The sequence below is a fragment of the Anser brachyrhynchus genome (assembly GCF_964034855.1).
Source record: "Anser brachyrhynchus genome assembly, chromosome: 1".
NCBI classification, from domain to species: Eukaryota; Metazoa; Chordata; class Aves; order Anseriformes; family Anatidae; genus Anser; species Anser brachyrhynchus.
In genome coordinates this window covers 73,182,045-73,202,553 of record NC_137694.1, presented here as the reverse complement: position 1 = coordinate 73,202,553, position 20,509 = coordinate 73,182,045, and the positions used below count along the sequence as shown (strand labels likewise).

The following is a 20,509-nucleotide window of genomic DNA, read 5'->3' as shown; positions in this document are numbered from 1 at the left end:
CATACTCCATCCTTCCCTTTTTCCAATTGCCTCCTCCCAATAAAACAGGGGAAAAAAAAAAAAAGGAAATATCCGTCAAAAAGCTGACCTGGCAAAATAAGATCATGGCACTAAGAGAGTGGATAAGGCTAGTTCTTTGGTGTCTCTTCCTGCAGTAGTTAGGAGGTGCTGTAAGAAGGTAGCTGAGTAACAAAAAGAAACAGCCCTCTGCCCAGTCAGTGGCAGAGCTACGAAACCTGCTCCCAAAGGATATATTGGATGATAAAGGTTTACAAGAACTCATGGGGAGACTGGATAAATACCTGGAACAGAAACTCATTGAGGGCTACTAAGTACACAGAAACTGCATTCCACACAGGAAATGCTCCAAACTCAAAGCAGACGGAGGCTGGGAGGATAACATCACATGCTTGCCTTGGTCTTACCCTTCCTCTGGTGACCAATTACCATCACTGCCAAAAGCAAGCTCTTGGCTAGTTGGACCACTGGCCATATGGCCATTTTTCTGTTCTTGTGTAAGGAAAGGAAAGAGCAAGTAATCAGGTGCAGGAAAAAATGCATGCTTTCAACTCTTAGTGTCTTAAATTTTTTTTTTTTTTTTCCTCCCTCCGGTTAGACATTTTGAGGAGGAATATTCTAACATTGTTATTGAGGGGTTACAACACGAACAGTCCAGTCAGGGTCCCTGTGGCACAACGACCAAGTTAATATAAAGTAGCTTCCAACTGCTCTTCTGAGTAAAACTTAGGGCAAAGTGTAGAGGGGTGATGAACTCCCCAGTTGTTTCCACATGTATTTGCCTGCAAATATTATCGCCCACGTTATCTGAAAGATCTTGGCAACAACATAGCCAACTGGGTGCTTTCAAACCAGCTCTTCCTTTGACCGCTATCAGTATTTGTGTTCCTGTTTAAATAAGATAAGGGGTATTAAAAAAAAAAAAAAAAAAAAGGAGGGGGTCGACAGAGCAGAGCTGACTGCCTCATTTGGGTAGAAATTCTCATCCTGTTTCTTTACAAGGAGGGGGAGGAAAGAGGGGAAGTTTTTTGCAGTTAATTTCATTGAAATATTCTAGAATACCTCTCCTTTTTAAAACCCTCTTCATAGAAAAAAAAAAAAAGTAATCGTGGAGTAAAATCGGTGGAAAGACCACGAAAGGGGGGTTGGAAATCTCTCCAGAGGTTGAACCTTGCCTTCCCTGCTAGGTGGCTTCTTTTGTTTTGTTTTTGCTTCGCTTTGCTTTTTGTTTGTGGCTTTCTCCTACTTGGCACCGAGGGAATTTGCTGCATTTCTCCCTCGCAGAATCAGTCACGCCGTCCCTAGGTTCACGCTGAGGATCTGCAAAGTTTTCCGAGCCGAAGGGAGTCACTTTTACAGCGTGTGTGGGGGTGGCGGGGAGAGAGTAGGGGTATCAGAAGCAATAGGGTCCCTGCCTCCAAGCCGCAGTGCTGCTCTCCTCTGCCGAGCACTTGCAGGCTGTGCAATTAACCGGGCAGGCGGTGAATTAAATCTTTGTAAAGCCCACCAAGCGGGGGGTTCCTGCGAGCTCCTTCCCAACCGGTCTCGGGCGGCTGGGATAACAACAGAAACAAGCAGCAAGAGCGAAAGAAAAGCGGGGATCCTCGCCGGCCGCCTCAGGATCGCCGAGCCCCCCCCGCCCCCGCTCGGTGCCAGTGCTCCCGCCGGCGGCCGATGGACAACCTCGGCGGGGCCCGGCCGCTGCGGCTGCTCCTGCTCCTGGCACTGCTGCCGCCAGCTCTCCGCGGCCAAGGTAAGGGCTGTCTGTCTATCCGTGAGGTGAACCCCGGAGCGGCCCCGCGGGGCGAGAAGGCTCGGGGAAGGGGGCGGTGGGGACCACCATACCCCCCCCCCGGGGGGGCCCCGGGCAGGCTTTGAAGCCCCGCCGCTGCCACGAGGGTGAGGGAGCAGAAAGGCGGGGCGTGGACCGGCTCCGCTGCCCAGGCTGTGGAGGGTGCCTGCCGGGGCGGCCGGGCTGCGGCTCTCCGTTCCTCACAGTCCTCCGGCGCGGCCCGGCCCGGCTCGGCCCGGCCCCGCCCGGCCCGGCTCGTTCAGGGACCCGTGAAACGCCGGGCTTCCTCCGAGATGTGGTGTCCCGAAGCCAGCCTCGGGAGAGGGGGCTGGTTCGGTCCGCTGGCTTCGGGGCACACTGTGTCCCCCACAAAGAAAAGTGGGATCAAGAGTGTGGAACCGCGCTGCAGCAGGAGGCATAGTGAAGCAAAGCATACGGGCCTTGTAAATACTGAAGTATTTATGAATGATATCGTGTGGTGGGGGTGCTTGTGAAAGTAGTGCTCTGGATCCAAGCCGTGCTTCCCTTTCTAGATTATGCACTTTTTCCCCATTCTCTTAAAACTATATAAACGGAGGATATTCATTTAAGTCAGCAGAGTAATACAATAAAAACATAACTGATAAGATACAGCAAAGAAGCTGCTTTTCATGTGACGGTGAATTTATCCTAGCCCGCAGCTAAGTGACTTTCTGCTAGAGGAGCGCCAAAGGGGGCCTTTGCGAGTTGAGGCTTGGCCATGCCATTCCCCAGGCAAGCATTTACAAACGTATGGTCCCTGGTATTGGCTTAACAGCCGCAGACAAAAGCCAGTGAAGTAAATTATTTCGTATCGTTGCAGTATTTTAGCTCTTATATTTTTGTATATTGCAGAGCACTTGTCACAGATATTTTGCTTTTGACACAGAGGTGTTAGCCGCTTCTTTTAAAAAAAGGAAGAACAGAATAAAGAAGCTTAAGAAAGCAATGTTTAGTGCTAAAATCCCAGGATAACGCCTACTTTCTTTCAGACAACAGGGTACATCAGCAAATTTGTGACTGTGATGCACTGAAGGGACATAGTAATTTTCACCATTATTGTGAAACACTAAATAACTTTACTTTGTAATGCAGTGTACCTTTAGCCTTAACTAGTGCACTACTTTTTAGAAAAACTCTAAGTAATTAGATAAGTTCAAGTTTTCAAAAGTTGTTATCACAAAGTATAGACAAATTTGGTGATAAAAGGTACATTAGGTCTCTAGTCTCAAATAAAGATCAATACTCTAATTTCACTGTGAATTTCTGCATCCTTAGAATTTTGAAAACAGTAACTTGGATAAAATTAGATTTGGATGTTTAAAAGCAGATAAGAAACCTTTTCTAGGACACTACTTCTTGAAGAGTAGACTGCTGAGGTTAAATATTTTTTGAGAATGTGAATATGCTTTAGTAATTACTAGCAATCGTAGTTGCTGTAAGATAACTTTTCTGCATTATTTCACAAGGCCATCTGTGTTTTGCAGGCCAATAGAGAAACTACATAGTGAATTCATGTTATTCAAGTGTATGCTCTTTGGGGCAGAGTCTGTATTCCTCTGTGCACCTAGTATCAAGGGGCTTGGGGTGAAGATGATCTCCAGAGGGCTTTAAAGATACAATTGCCAAGTTGCTATAGCAACATATTTCTGAAATACAACTTCCTCTTAAGCTTGTTTCTGTCAGTTTTCTAATTGCTTTTCCTTACTAGTGAATCATCAGTATCTATTAATCAGTAGTCCTCATTCTGAAAAAAGAAGAGTCTGGATTAAGGGGAACTGCCCAATGCACGTGAAGATAGTTATGCATGTAATTCTTTGCAAGAGTAAGGATCTTAAAAACCTGCTAGGCTGTATAACACAACTTGATTTTCCTGTAAACATTGCATTCTTGTTACAAAAAAATTTGCCTTGGTATAAACTACCGTCTCTGCTGAAAAAGATGGATTACTCACATCATTATGTCCAGTCAGTGTATGAACAGTTCATCCTCTAGCTGTGTCTTTGGCATGTCTTGGTACTACAGACACAGACAGTTTAACTCACTAAACATCTGGAAACATGGCTATTCAGGGTGAGCTTATAGTTTGTAATAAAAGAAAATGTTCCACTGAGTGTGTGGAATGAGTTTTATTTTAAGACCATGGCTTTTACATGTGCTTTTATAGAAGTAAATTTATAACAAGTATATGGGTGGAGGTAGGGCTTAGAAAAGGCTAGGTTTGTTCTTTCTTGCCTGCTGTCATAGATAATATCTCTCTAAAAATCACATACCAACAAAAAGTCTAATTCTGAAACCTGAGTGCTATCTCTAAATTAGTTTTCACTTGAATTTCCTTTTAATAGTCCACTTTCTGGCATGACATTTTATTGCAATCAGGGGAAGAGTAAAATGTTAAATGCTTGTTTTTCATCTGTGTAATTGAAAGCAGACATGTTAGTGAAATCCAAGATGAAAATTCATAAACTAGCTTATCAAGTTACTGCAGCATATTTATACTATTCTGTCAGATTTCAGGCAAAATCTGATAGCAGGTCAATGGATTTTCAAAATTTATTTATTTATTTTAGCGCTTCAGCCCATTCTGCAAGTTTCAAATCAACTCTACACATTTTTAATAAATAGTTGCCTTAAGACCAACTTAAGTTCAACAATATTTTTATTAACATTTTCTGAAATGAAGGATTGGTCATAGCTCTTCCAGAACTTCACAGAAATAGTTACCTGGGACCATAAAAGAATATAAATTTGATTTCAGGAGTTACGGTTAGACCATAAGAAGTAGGTGGCAAAATCAATTCAGTAAGCAGATTATAGGTCTACTAGTTGTAGAGAATACCTGTAAAGAGTACAAGGGGATGAGATGGAGAAGGTCAAGAAAGAGAGAGTTGAAATCTGAATTAAAAAATCATGGCATGGGTGAGAATTTTCTTGGTGGGATAGAATGGTTTAGTATGAAAAAGGTAAATGAACAAAAGTTCATGAATACGGTTAGCAAAAAGTGATGGCTAACAGTGAATAAGGAAAATGAATAAAGTTAAGGAAGAAAAAAAATTAGCTGATCTTTTTAGCTGGAATAGACAAACATTTCTGTAAAGCACTCGGGAAAAGTCAAGCACATGTATATACATGTAAATTAGATGGAAGGAAGTAGGTCAGGAGCTTAGATTTTAATAGTTGAGTCATTACAGGTAATAAAACTGGGAGAGTGAATAACACTGCTCCAAGATAAAATGTAATAGTGGAGCCAGAAGACTGAGAAGACTCTGCAGGGTAAGAAATAATAGAAACGTTGTCCAGAAAATGTTCAAAAAAAAAAAAAGTATATGAAGGAGTCAACAGGAGCAAGAACAAAAACATTGGAAGGGGACATATGAAGCAAAAAGACAGAATATGAAGGAGAGGAAAGGTTGATACAGATCAGTGAAGAGCCCTAGAAGAATGTAAAGAATTCCTGGGCATAATATTTTGTAAGTAAAAATCAATTTAGAAACATTCAGGGTAGTGTCAGGTAGCTGGGGAAGGAATAGTCCAGTAGTGTCTACAAAGGTGTTGTACTGGTTAGTTTACAGTGACAGGGAGAGCGCATACAATAAAGGAAAAATTGTGACAGTGACCTGCCTGTTTATCAGACAGGGTGATGATTCTTGTCCTGCTGAAATCATCTCTTGGCAAGATACTAGGACGCTTCAGTAAGAGTTGTGTTGAAATTCTTCTCTGTTTGACAGGATACAACAAACTCCAGTGCTAATGCTTTGCTCAATACACTGGCACATCTTCAGCTAATGCAGTTAATGAAGCTTTTCACCTTCACTTTTTACATTTTTTTTAAACACTTTTTTTTTCTTCTCAGCACTTATGCGTCCCCTGTCTCTGCTTTGTGCTTAGCATAGCCTACTTTAGACTTATTAAAGGTTTTGAGAAATTGCCCTCCAGATTTCAAGTATGTGTTGTTGGATCTTACAAAGGAACTGAATAAGAATTTCTAAATTCTCAGGAATTTTCATTTGAGTTCATTTCAATTATTCCAATTTGTTTCTAATTTTCCTTCTAGAAGAGTTGATGAAGGTTTGGGTATTTTCCACACAAGTACAGGAAGTACGTTGGAGTCATACTATTTTCTGAATTACGGTAGCATCCACAAACAACCCATGCTGCACAAGCATATAAAGCATTCTTTGCTAAAGGGTTCACTTCAGTACTGTCAAAATCTGGGTTGAGACCTTGAGCTTAGTAGTAGAGAAAGCAATACCTAAAGAAATGCCAAAGTAAGCGTGGGGATATAGAAATACTTTGACTGATATATTTGAGGTTTCTTAGGACATTTCCTAGTATTTACTAAGCACTGGAATGATACATCATGCAAATGCTACCAGCACTACAACTGTTTGAAATATTACTGCCTTCTAGCTTTGAAGGTCGTAGCACTGTCTGAGCTCCAGGCTTAGAGTACTGAGTACTTCTAATGTCAATACTTTGGAAGAAAACCTGGAAGAGGTAGATATCAACTTGTAGCTCAATATATATAGAGAGAGTTTGAATAATGAGGAAAATCTAATGTAAGACAGAGTTTTAGAAATGTCTCGAAAAGAGAACTTTTCCTAAATCATTGCTATATAAATATATAGGAGAAATTAATCTTTATTTTGTTCCTACTTTGTAAAGCCTACGGGTTCCTTCCAAGTTTATTAGTTGCTTGAACCTTGTCTCGTTGTGCTGTATAGATGTGCCCATCTATATAGTCTTTCCAGACTATTCTTTAAATATAGCAGCAGTACAATATTAGAATCTTTTATCATTGTCTGTCTTTATCTTTTATTTGCAATAACAGTGCTTACAGAGTAGATATATCTCACTTAAGCAGTATATAAAAACGTTATTATTATTGCTGATTTTCTGGTCAGAAGAAAATAGAGAGATCCCAGTATGAAATTGATTTTCCTGCAACCATTTTACATGACAAATTACAGGAGTGTTTGAGCATAAATGTGTTTTACACTCTGAGACGCACTGCCCAGTTATGTTTTCATATCCTTCCTATTTCAGTTGCTTTAATTTAAATGTATGTGTATGTTTGCACTTGATCCAAAGTTATTTGAGGTCTGTCTAAAGACTGTCATTTACTACAGTACATACCATGATCATGGCTTTAAACAAATGAACAGGACTACTAATAAATGAATTATAACACATTATATAAAACTTCTCAGTGACATATTTTCTGAAGATTTGAAAGGAGAAATCAAGAGAAGATAATTTGTTCCTAAATGAGAAAGAAAAGGTATGCCTTAGGATTATCAACTTGTGTGAAGTAATTTCATTATTTGCATGATGAAAAAATTCAAGTTAATTTGTTCACAGAGAAGACATCTGGGTGAACTTTCAGGCTTCAGCTATCCAGAAGGTGGTTGAGGTGTGTAAGAGCTTGTCTATTTGAGGTAGTAATGGAAACAGTGGGTTTAAATGGTCTTTTGCAGTGGACAGTAAGGTAATATAGTAGTAAAAATTATCTGCCAGTAAGGACATTTGAAATACAAGCACATTGCATAGAGAGGTTGTGGAAGCAGTCTCACTTGCTATTGTTATGAACAACTAAATAGAAATTTGCCTAGAACTGATCACATTTTATCAGTTCTGCGTGAGAGTATTAGGTAGGACAAGATAAAAGAGAGGGCTCCTTCATCCCTATTTTCTATAGTTTTTTGATGTGCATATAGGATACCTTATGGTTTTCCTGCAAAAGGTGGAGCCTTTTGTAATTTTTGAGTAGCCAATTGCCTCCCTTTTTTGAATGATTTTTTTATTAGACCTTAGGCAATATAAAAAACTCACACTTAAAGCAGTTACTTTCCCTGCCAGAGGAAATAAGGCATGTTGCATTATAGCATTGCCTCCCTTAGGCTTGTCCGTATCACCAAACACATCAGCTACCTCATCACCAGCTGCCACCATCAACAATTTTAATAGCTTCTTTTATAGACTGCAAGCAGACAGCTTATAAATTGAGGTTTGGCCATATCTGAAAAATCCCCCTAATTGTGTGATGGCCACTGCTGGTACTACCAGAGCTACATTCCCAATAAATGAGTGTTCTCCAGAGCTAAGGAAATTTCCAGTAAAATGTTGGCTGTTTTAAAACCAACCACTAAACAGACTAACATACCAGGCATTTCCTTTAGGGTGCTGCTACTTTTGTTAGTATGCTAACTGGGTTTTCTTAGCAATGTCAGCTATCCTGAAATAATCCTGAAATAATCCTGAAATAATTTTACTCCCAGTTTTTCCTTTAAACCCCCAACTCACTCCTTTCTCTACCCACTCATATTTTTGCCAGAAGGGCTTGATATGTCTCTCACAGAGCTGTAGAGAAGATTCTTTGGGAGGAGTAAAAGCATTCATTCATGTTATTTGTTTCTCTATGTGTGAAAAGGAGAAAGGGCATCTTAATTCCAACTTTAGTCTGAAGAGATCCAGCAAATACACCATGTCGTGCTGAGGATGGTATGCTTTCCTGCATCACTCCATTGCTCTTAATTCAAAGCATTCCTTCCAGGGACTTGTGAGGCCAGATTTTCTGTTGTGTGGATGTCTGCTTCATAGTTTCAGGTCTCCTCTACCCTTTATTCTGTGCCTAATCCCTAGGTTTACACTCAAGTTCAGGATGCAACAAGGCAGTAGTTGTCATGTTACTCTGTTATCAGTTAGACCTTTCAAGTCGGCTAGCTCCCCTTGTGTAAACATTTCTCTGTCTTATTTGATGCCGTATATGGCTGTCCAGAGTGTGTTTTCATTGCCAGAAAGAGCATTTCTACAATTTGTTATAAGGACAGCCAAAAAATCAAGACTACAAATCCCAGATGCCAGCACTTGGACTGCCACCTCTGCTCCAAAGGCAGCTGGCTTGTTGACCTAGTATTAGCCAGGTGTCATAGTTTCAGGAGTAATTGGTATTGGCAGTGGCAGACCAGGTCAAGCACAGCCTGTCTGCCCTGAACCCAAAGCACAGTAAAGCCTTGGCCAAGGGGATATGCTGTTTCTCTGTGTCTGTCCGAAGAGTACAGATGCAAAGGGAGGTCAGAAGACAAGGAATGTAGCCCTGAATAACACAGATTGTCATCTTGTCAATTTGAGGATCAAATTCTGTACATAGCCTTGCATTTTTTTTTCAGCTGGCAATTAGATGGATGAGCACCAGTGGTAAGAGAATTTTTTCTTAACGAGAAAAGAAAGGTTTCCTCAGAAAGGTACACTGTAAAAGTAAAAAATATTTTTCTTATTGGTAACCTAAACCAATGCATGTCTGTTGTAAGCTTGAGTTCCAGAAATTCTGGATGACGTACTGTTACTGAAACATGTTGGACTAGTGCTGAGCTTTCACAGAGTCCATCTGCTGTCTGTATCATATCTGCACATGCTGAGAAGTGATAATCATGTTCTGTTTTCTTGCATTCCAGAGTGCTGAGTCTCTTACAGAATAAATTGAGTAAAGGGCAAGATCTGCACCACATTTTATAAAGTTAATTAATGTGCTTAAAAGATTGAAAATGCCTTAGTAAGGAGTAGGGACCTTGACCTGGATTTACTTCCCAATGTATTCCCAACTACAGCTGGTTATGTGACGGGGAAGGTAATGAATATGACGGTCACATCACTTGTTCTGAAGAGCTGGAAAGCTTTGCTACCACTAGCTTGATAAGCCTATTGTTACTGAGGTGTAGCTTTGGTTTGATATTATAATTAGTGGTAACAGTTTTATAACTGTTCCATAGATCAGCACTGTGTAATGAACAGCTATCTAATCCTGGGTTGTACATGGGCTTTTCCATCAGCAGTGCAGCTGTACAGAATAGCTGCTATTACAGTGTTACTTAAAAAATCTGACCCTTTTTGATTGGTCTGGAAAGCTAGTATCATGAAAATTGTCCATTCCCTTTTACTCTTGCTTACTTTTTGCACGATTCCCAGAAGCAATTCAGGGTTTCTCATTCCAGGAATCATGCTTTTGGATAACGTTCTAAAGCTTATCTTTCTTTTGCAAAAAATATTCACTGTAGCAGCTGAATAAGCAATTATTACATCATATAATTCTAAAGTTATACAGATTTTGACCACATTTCTTGCTTTGAACTCCTCCACAGTATGGCAGTCCTGTTAAGATTAGAAATCAACCTTTTTTAAAACTACCATATGCACACACTTTTTGTCTGTGTCGGCATAGAGCTAGCATATGAATGCATCATGCGCACAAAACATTTTAAGTTGTGTCCCTTAATTGCGTTTTATCTGATAAGTCTTATTGATGACAGCTTTCCTAAAAATAGAGACCTGAGTTCCAGCTGTGTTTCTACTGTACTCTTCCCTGAAGAGGACTCCTGAAATTTCTGTCAGAATACTACACATACCTCTTTAACGTCATGACAGGGATCCTAGCTGTTGCCATACTAGCATGTACAATTTTCACAACTCAAGTTCTCTTGGATGCCCTGCTGCACGTATTTTTTTACAGGGATAAGACCGTGATGAAGCTGCATTTGATTTTATCCAAAGTAGGCTTGAATTTTGTCCTGAATCAGTAAATTAGCCTGCAAAATCCCTATATCTGTGAAAGGTAAATGTTACCATCTTAACAGATCCTGGGTTTATCTTCATATCTTTCTGTCTCATGATATCAAAAAGCTGAACAATTGCATCACAAGCATACAAAATGGACCACACAGTGTATTCCTGCATGTTACAACTTTTCTGTAGGGTTCTTCGCTCCAAATAGAAGTGCATATTTCATCTGAACACAGACAATATCATCAGCCTTTCCCAGAAATGTTTTGTCTCTCAGATGCCTGAGATTTCTCTGGCTGACTTGCATGAAACATTATGCACTTGGCAAAACAGTTTGAAGGGGCACCAGGTTCAGAAAAGCAATACTGTAATTTGTACTTGAACATCTCTGGCATTCCAACACTGAGAGGTGCCACAAGCCAATCAGTCAACTGCCAGTAAAAGCTGCATGGTTACATTCAGACAAAAAAGAACCATCTTTTTTTATGCAGTAAGTGAGATTCTCTGAGATGTTGTTGGGATAGTTCCTGTTGTCTGCTTTCTACTACCTCCTTTCCAGATGCTCCATATGATGAGCTTGTGGTTATGAGAACTGAGGGCAAGCCATGGCTGCCCCATGCTGTTGGTTCCCCTGAAGAGGGTGCAAGAAGGCACGAATAGCCTCAGTATGAACTGCTTGCGCAAAGATTTCCACCTGGGAGCCACATGAATATGCACATGTACGGTTCAATCCACAGTACTCGAAAAATACAGTTACAAGATGAGAAGTCTATCCTCTTTCAAAATAATCATTAACAACTCTTAATGCCAGAAGGTTAGAATAAATTCCAGTGCAGTCACAAGTTGAACCTGGAAGTATGAGGCAAATACTTTCAGAGATTTTTGAAAGGGTAGAGCTTGGTCCACAAATGACCATTTTTAAAAGACAAACTGCAAAGCTAGAGAAAATGTTTTTCACTCTTTTATTGTTATGTTTTAGAAGAATGGCTTTGAGGGTGGAGTCCTTTTTTTACTGCTTGTTTTTCACTTCCCTCTATTCTCAAGAGAGTTTTGGCAGGATCTTTGGAGGATATGAGTTGTGATGTCACAAAAAAAAAAATGAGCCTGGACCACAGTTCTCCCTCAACAATCTATCCGAAATCCTCCTTTGTCTGGATACACTCCTACAGACGAGGTTGCTTAGCTTGGCCTGCTTTGAATTCTTGAGTTATTTGGTTGGAGTAGAGGTGTGTTGCCAGAGCTGGGAGGGAAGAATCAGTGTCCAGAGCCAGGGATTGTCCTTCTGGGGAGGAACTTGGCTAAAGACCCATTTGTATAAAGCCCTGCAGAAACCTGCAGCCAGCTCTGCACTTTAGTTAACTGTGCATCATTTTTCAACACGGATAGGATTAATTGCAGACAACAGCACTAAAAAACACAGTTATTTGTAACACATTGTATGAGATTTGATGCATGAAAAGTTTGTTAGCAGTACGCTGGCAAACAGAGAGCACCAGACAGGGTCCCTATTCCCAAAGAACAGATCAGACACAAATGTATGTCTTTCACCACAGGGAGATATTTATTTACAAGACAGATTTTCTCTGTGTCATTATAAGCTACAATTAGCTTTCAGACACTGGCATGAATTCTGGACACACTGAGGAATTCAAAAGAAACGCTGCCTTGACTTCAGGATGACAGAGTTTTGACCAATATTTTGGGTATATAAGTAAGACTAGAAGGATGACCTAGGTCAATGAGTACAGAGCTGTGTAATAAACTAACATTTAATGTAATTCCATTTGGAAATATAATGATTTTTTACTTGATCCCATAATTTTGATTATTGTTTACTGCTATAATATTTGTTGATGGGGAACCACATCCTTTCGCAAGCTCTACTTATCTAGGCTTAAAATGGTCTACTTCTTCCAGCCTCTCCTCATATAACAGGGCTTTTTTTCTCCTGACCATCCTCCTAGCTTTTCTTAATACATTTTCCATTTTGATTTAATCTTTCCTAAAAAGGGATAGCCAGAAATGTGCTCAGTAGTCAAGAGCTTTGCACAGTAGAGCTGGTAAATGCCTTAAGGGTACCAACATTTAGATGATTGATGCATCCAAAATCTTATTAAACTTTTTTCCCTTTTGCTTTGAATTGTTGGATTATCATCACTAGTCAGGAAAAAAGGTTGTTCTCTGCAAGCAACTGTGATACTGGGGAGGCTTATGTTCTCTAATTGCTTTCGGCTGCTCTTTATTGCTCCATGTATGAAGATATACCAGTTGAGGTACTCCTATAAGTTCCTTGTGGTCTGTGTCAGAATAAATGTGGTCATGAACAGGTTAAATAATATTTCCACTTATTTTGATTGCAGTAGGTTAGGATGTGGATACATGGACAGGTGGAGGGAGGCTGTAACACTCAGCAGAAGAACCTAGGGAACAATAGCATTGTAACTGGACAGGGAGGACCAGACGAGATGGATGCTTGCCATTACCAGAATGCAGACTGCTGCTGCTTATTGAATTTTGTACCTTTTAGATATGTGTGGAGCAAAGCTAAGAATGAGGGAATCATGTGAGGCATTTAATGATCCAGTGGAGAGAGGTGTGTGGGAATTACCTGATGTACGTTCCCTGTTAATGCCATCAGCTAGCTGTGTAATTTGGGCAAATCATTTCATCCTTCTTTACTTCAGCCTCTCTCTCAAAAATGATTAAATGAGATTTGCCTTCCTCTGTGCAGCACCAAGACATCCAGATGGAAAGGTCTTACTTATTTTTTCATTAAGGAATGAGTCACAGAATCAGTCATGTAGGTTGGAAGGGACCTCTTGAGATCACCCAGTGTTTGAATGCTCTTACAGTAAAGAAGTGCTTTCTTGTGTTGAGATGAAGCTTCATTTGTCCCTCTTCTTCATGTCAGGTATTTATATACATTGATCAGAACACCGCCATTCCCCGCCCCCCCCCCCCCCCCCCGAGCTTTCTTCAGGCTAACAGTCCCAGCCCTCTCAGCCTCCCCAAATACAAGATACTCCAGTATATCAGTCATGCTCGTGGCCCTGCACTGAACTCGCTCCAGTAAGTCAGTCTCTCTCTTGAACTGGGAAGCCCAGGACTGGCTACAGTACTCCAGGCAAGGCCTCACCAGTGCTGGATAAAGGAGAAGGGTCACCTCCCTGGACCTGCTGGCGGTGCTCTGCCTAATGCAGCCTAGGATGTTGTTGGCTGTCTTTGCCACAGATGCACTGGTGGTCATGGTGGTCATTGGCGTATGTTCAGCTTGGTGTTCACCAGGACACTCAGGTTCTTCTTTACAGAGCTGCTTTCTGGCTTGTTAGCCCTCAGTGTGTACTGCTGCCAGGGGGCTATTTTTCTCCAGATGCAGTACTTGCATTTCCATTTGTTAAATTTCATGAAGTTCCTCACTGTCCAGCTCTCCAGCCTGTTGAGGTCCCACTGGATGACAGAACAATTGTCTGGTGCATCAGCCACTGCTCCCAGTATTGTATCATTTTTGGGCTGACTGAAGGCGCGCTCTTTCACAGTGTCCAGATCATTGATGAAGATGTTAAACAGTACTGGAACCAGTATTGAGCCCTGAGGTACACCACTAGTGATTTGCCCACAAATGGACTTTGTGCTACTTCACCACAATGCTCAGGGCCTGGCTGTTCAGCCAGTTTTCAATCCACCTCACTGTCTACTTACCTAACCTGTACCCTGTCACTTTGTTTAAGAGGATGTTATGGGAGACAGTGTCAAAAGACATGGTGAAGTCAAGGTAAACAGCATCCGTTGCTCTCCCCTCATCTACCAGTCTAGTCGCCTCATTGTGGAAGGCTCAGAGGTTGTCTAAGCATGATTTCCACTTCATAAATCCCACCTGACTTCTTCTGATCACTTTCTTGTCCTTGTGTTCAGAACCAGTTTCCAGGAGAATTTTCTCCATCATCTTTCCAGACAGTGAGAGGACACTGACAGACACCTGTAGTTCCCCAGATGTTCTCTCCCACCCTTTTTGAAGCTAGGGTGGACATTTGTTCTCCTGTTCTTCAGAAACCTTTCTCAGTCACTATGACCTCTCGAAGTTAACTGACAGTAGCCTTGCAATGACATCAGCCAGCTCCCTCAGCACTCCTGGGTGCAACCCGTGAGGTCAATCAGTCAAAAACAGATGAAACAAAGATTGCGTATTTGTTATACAAGGAGCTGTTCAGTATCTGGACTGCAAGATAATTAATAGGAAAATATGACTCATGTTTTATTCCAAGTTCTGATACACCTGCTGTGCAGTGAACTTTTGCACTTGGAATATGAAGCAAACCTGTAGTGACTGTCAGCTCATTAACAGTATTTAGTTTCCTTCAATTAGAGATTTCTACAAAAATCATACTCTGTACAAATAATTATCTTAAGTATGCTTTTCCTCTGAGTTTCAGGGTTGGTAGCAATTGGTATCTATATAATTTTTCTTTCATATATTAAGTGATCAAAATACTATATAGCTTTCTGTCTCTCTGTACAATACTTTTGCATTTAGATATTTCACTTTTGAGTGAAACATATTAATTAGATAATAACCTCAGGAAAAAATAGTTCTGTAAATTTACTTATAACGAGATTCATCTGTCTCTCATATCAGTCAGTTATTTGATTTACCTTGTCTTCTTCAGGATTTTGGAGGTTCCTTATTGCTACTGCCACCTTTGATAATAAAGGAATGCAATTGGACATAACCCTTTATTATGCATGACTCTGTCTGAACTGTTTTCTGCAGAAGTTCTTGGTCTGTGTCTTTATTTGGAAGGACAGGGGAAGTTCCAGTTTGCTTCACAGAGTAACTCAAGTACTTGGGCTGGTTGCAAGGTGTTAATGGATGCCTCATTTGGCCATGGATGGGAGCACTGTTCTGTGTGTAGATGAGGGAGGGCAGAATGAACTTTCTCTTTTTCTTCTAATTGGCAGATGCAATGCCATTTACTAAGGTTGTATTAAATATATTGTGTTTTTTTTTCCTCACTTCTGCAGATCTTTCAATGGAAGAATGCTGTGACAAGGGTATTGAATGGGCAAACAAAAACAGAATATGTACTTCTCTACCATTAATTTCTGAGTCCAGAGAATGCAGGTATATGATTATGTATTTTATTTATTATACTATGATTTTTATTTTCATGTAAAACAGAGGGAATGGCAGGTATGAAACACCTAGCTCTTAAAACAAAATTTTCTAAATCCATATCTAACCTTAGAGAAATCTGAAGACCAAATTTAATTCCATTAGGTCTTTTAAATTTCTGCTATTGGTCTTGTGCAGAGTCACTCAGCTCTAACTTGTTTGATGTGTGCTGTGTCTCTTAGTCAGGTTTTTCACTGTACTCTGATTGCAGGACTTGGACTCAGCCTACATTCCATGTATCTCAGCATGGCTATGCTAACGTCAGGAGAACATCTTCAGTTGATACTGACTGAGAATCTAGCCCAGGTTGAAATTCTTGAGTAAAAATTTTTCAAGGAACACAGCAGATCATGTACATGAATAACATTTTGAATAATATACAGATTGCATGCGTACATAACTATGTATGTAAAACAGCCTTTCAAAACTGTTTATTCTGTGTGGTGCCACATGGGTAATTGTCTGCAGTTCTTAGTTGTGTTTCGGGATTCGAGAGCTTAAAGCTTAACTCACAAGATTGCTAGTTACTTAGGGCATCCTACTTCTGTCAAATGTATTTGTATAACATAGTAACCTTTAGTTAATACTTAATTTCTTAATTCAACTGAAATTTAATGTGATACTAATTACTTTTTTGCTATCTAGCAAATGAAATAATGAAATAAAATGTTAAAATTAGTAGCACAGTAGTATTTTGGTTATACTGAATCTCTTATAGATTTAGAGACATTCATATTTTTTCTCTCAGTGATAGCCTGTGTTATTTTTGCCATTAAATAAGCTTGTTAATTTTATTTGTGGAGCTAACAATTTGTGGTTGGTAGTTTGAGGCGTAGCTTCACAGAGGACTTGACATCTCTCCATTTAAAGCACATTGCATTACCCACCTCTATCTTCTCGAGTGGATTGCAAAGTGATTTAATCTCAGTAATTGTAGAAATGTTGGATCAATGATTATTAAGGAAAGAATTAGTCTTGCAGTCAAGTCTGTTCATGTTTTCTGACTTTTGCATTTGTATTGGCATCAAAGGCAGTCTCTTACGCAGAAGAATTGACAGATAGGGCTTAAATCCCAATTTAGGAAATACTTGAAGAGTCAGAAGAGTTACAGACGAAACAGGCGAGAAAAACAGGAAACCATTTTTTTTGAACAATCTGGGAGCAAGAATCTGTATGATTTAATGATAATTTGATTAATGTGAATTGTGATTCTGCTGTAACTGTAATTTATTCTTTCAAAGTTTGCTGTTTTAGAGAGTCTTTAGGACTTTTTAGGAAAACTGAAAAAAAGCTTATTAATACTTCATCTAAGTTTTGAGCATAATTGGTATCTAACTAAGTAAATTATAGTGATATAATGGTAAATCAGAGATGGGTAAACTCAAGCATTCTGTGAGAGGCATGAGCACTCAGTTGACAGAAATAGAAGTGGATATATTCAGTTGCATCTATTCATAACTGTAGCATAAATAAACATAGCTCCCCCTGAAGCTTGGCTCCATGCTAAAAAATGACTCAGTAAAATTGGCAGCTTTGACTACTTTCTTTAATGGCAATATTATTTTACTCCAGTTATGGTTGCTAACTGGCATATCCGTGAAAGATACAGCAGAATCACTTATGATGCTATTTCAGACGCAAAAGTAAGAGCCAAATTGTATTGCTAATTACTGGTATAACCGTAGCCAGAATGATCAGTGAGGGAGCATGATTCATTTTGCAAGCACACTTGGTTAACAATGTTGATTTTGCACATTCATTCCTATTGCACAGAAACATGAGTGAAACCAAAACCAGATTTATTATATCTGCTGAGGTCTAGGAGGAGAATATGGCACAGGATGACTTATTTATTACAGATTTCAAAAAAAAGCTTCAGATTTCAAAGCTTGCTTCCTATTTAGACACCTACACAACAGGAGCTGCTGGGGGCCAGGATGTGTGATGTCTGTCATTTATTTGGTTGTTTAAACCACAGCTGGGGTCTTCTGACTATCTAGTGCAGCATGGTGTTGGACAAACAATCTGAAAAAACAAAACAAAAACATGTTTAAAAAACTATGGCCTCTTGGGCCATAAATTATGTAATTCTATAATAAATTGTGCCAGAGGTTTGTTGCTTTGCCCTGCATGCGCAAACCAGCACAATGTTCAGCTTGGGTTCACAAGGTTAGCAGTTGAAGGCAAGGGAAAAATACATTGTGAAGTGAAGAGATGAAGTTACTGAAGTAAAAGTGATTTTGCATAGTTACATTGCAAAGACCATGCAACACAGAACAGGCTGGGTGTGAGTACGTGTTCTGGCAGACATTGCATGCAGTTTTTGAATCCTTTGTTTAGGATTTAAAACATAATGGCATCTCAGATTCAGTCCTTCCCTCAAAGTAGGCCCACTCCTAGAATTTTCTTTTGCTTTTTAAATCACCCTTTCTTTTATTTGTATGAGGAATAAGCTGCCTTACTGAATTAAAGTGAAACCACTTGACCTGATTCCAACCATTTAAAGTGCATTCATAGGAATCAGGAAGGGTTTCCGTGCAAGTACTACCATTCTAGCATCTGCTGTGCTTCTTAGAAACAGGCGGAAGGTTCTGGGTTTTGGTGTCTATTCAGGATACAGCCCCCAAATTCCCGTGTGGTTATTGAGGAACTTAACATCTGTATCAGCATAACTTAGTGCATATGGGACACTTCAGACTGCAGATATATTTGCTTTCTTGACCTACAACGAAGGTGAGCCAGCCGTCAGTCCGAAGTTCACGTGAATTCATAAGGTATACTTGGCTGCTGTTACTGGGTTTCATTTAAGTTGAAGCAAGGTTCCCAGTAATGTCCAGTCATGTCTGCAATCTCTTATTGTGGTTGCTTGACCCGCAAATGCATATTGCTCATTGCATTATCACTCTGGAAAGTAACAGTATTGTTATATACGCCTTCATGACTTCATGACTCAGAAAATGTGAGTGTAGGGTTTTAATGAATTATATATTTGGCTGCTGTAACAGCAGCTTTTTGCCCATTCATCCATTTTCTTGTGACATGGTCAAACTCACAGCAGCAGGAAACAGCTGCCATTTATTTTTGGAACTTGACCTGTCCAATAAATCTTCTCCCTTTCAAAATGTAGAGGTTCCCCTGCCCAGAGCTCTTAGCAAGTGAACTTAGTTCCTGGGCCAGAAATAGCATATCTCCATGTGAGAATTGCATGTCTTTAGCATTGTGTAGTCCTTTCGGAATTACATTTGGAATAACATTATTCATTATTAGTGTTGCAGGAATGTGCAGAAGAAGAAGGTACACAACACTCTGCTAGGTGCTCTGCCAAAATAGAGCAAAAAGGTGATCCATGTTCCCAAGCAGACAAGTAGCAGTCCTTGAATGCAGACTCAAGATGGGAACACAAGGAAGTAGTATGACAAGAGCATTTGGAGGGATAGGAACCAGATGTTTAACTGCTGATAGACATTTATCGATTTATGCCATTGTATGCCTGGAAGAGCCTGAGGCTTTGGACATGAAAGTTATCACAGTTTTGTGTCTGAAAAAGATCTTTAAAGTTATTTTTGGAGCATTTGTATTCTTTAGTTATTACCTTATATAGCTTGCTTATAGCTTGCTAAGTGTGCCTCCCAGCCATTTTTGGCTTCACAGTCAGAGGGACAGAAGGACACTATGCTATATTGTCAGGGTTTTATTGCCACTCATTTAGGATAACTTGCTAACTTCACCTCATGAATAAAACCAGTCAGTCCTTTCTCTGCCACAAAGTTAACAGTATTGTTTCCGTATGTAAAATATGGCATCAATATAAATTTACCTCTTTCCTTTAGGAAAACTTCTATCAAGTAAATTACAGTTTAGATATAGGTTGCAGCTGATTAACTTTGAAGATTATAAAATCACTAATTTTTACTTGAGTCCCTTGCTGATTTACAACATATGATCAAATATATGGTTTTAATTGTTGTGGCACATTAGTATTTTCACTTGCCATGTTGTATCAGTCATAGTACCAGGTCTTGCTCTTGCTCTTCATTTTCCTGAGTTCCCTTGTGTTGCATGTTAAATTTTGAACTGAAAGGTCCAAGGGTGGAAGAGTCAGCTTGTCTTGGCGAAATAATTCTGGAGTGGAATCATGCCTTTTTTTGTTAGTTTAGTTTATTTCTAATATATTTGGTCAAAGGCCTTCCGTTATGCACATGAATAGCACCTGTATAGTTTGAAGACAGGCTAATAAGCAGGAGAAAGGCAGGGGATAGTGAAGGGGTTTTGTTGTCTAAATTAGGGTGAAAAAAAAGGAAAAATTGTTTTCAAAGCAAAGTTAAGTTTTAATGTTTTTATGGAAAGAAATAAAAGAAAAAATAGGTGATTAGGAAATCCTTGCTGTTTGAGGAGTGTATCCTCTAGGAAGGATAATTATAATAAAGGTAAAATGAAAGGAAATATAGGTGATTAGGAAATCTGTACTATTTTAGCAGTGATTTAGGAAAGATGAAAGGATTGTGGAGGTAAATGGACATGTAGCTTAAAATTTGTTAACTTTTAACAGAAAGCAAAAGTGAAAATATGAAAAACAATTTCTTAACTTGATTTATAATCAAATTATGTAGTAATGAAATAATTTGAATTTTAAAAGAGCATCTACAACAAAAAATAAGTATTTTTAAAGGTCTGAGTGATTTCTGTCTGTTAGTGAGCCATGAATAAAATCCATCTTTCAAAGACCAGAAAATGAATTATTTTAGCTCAAATATCCTGAGTGAATGTCAGTTATGAGGCTGCCTGCTCCTAGATATCCCATATTTACTATTTTTAATCCTAGTAATATTTCAGCCATATTGTAAATACATATTATAAGTAATTAGTTCAGTAAAGTTCTGTTACACTGTTTTAACTGAAAAACAGAATATGGCACATGAGGATGGAGTAGCCTTTGGCTTTTTTTATTTACTAGG

General features: G+C 39.5%; 1 protein-coding gene across 3 annotated transcripts in view; it reads left to right on the top strand.

The window, feature by feature from the left end:
- Positions 1–239: 239 nt before the first annotated feature.
- Positions 240–20,509, top strand: part of FBLN1 (fibulin 1) — an 83,376-nt gene continuing 63,106 nt past the window's right edge. The window contains exons 1-2 of one of the 3 annotated variants that reach the window (XM_080559309.1): positions 240–1,771; positions 15,404–15,503. In XM_080559309.1, the coding sequence (XP_080415435.1) occupies positions 1,693–1,771; positions 15,404–15,503 (179 nt within the window). In that variant the 5' untranslated portion in view covers positions 240–1,692. The remainder of the gene's footprint in view (positions 1,772–15,403; positions 15,504–20,509) is intronic. The other 2 variants (XM_080559307.1, XM_080559308.1) reach the window with 2 other exon arrangements.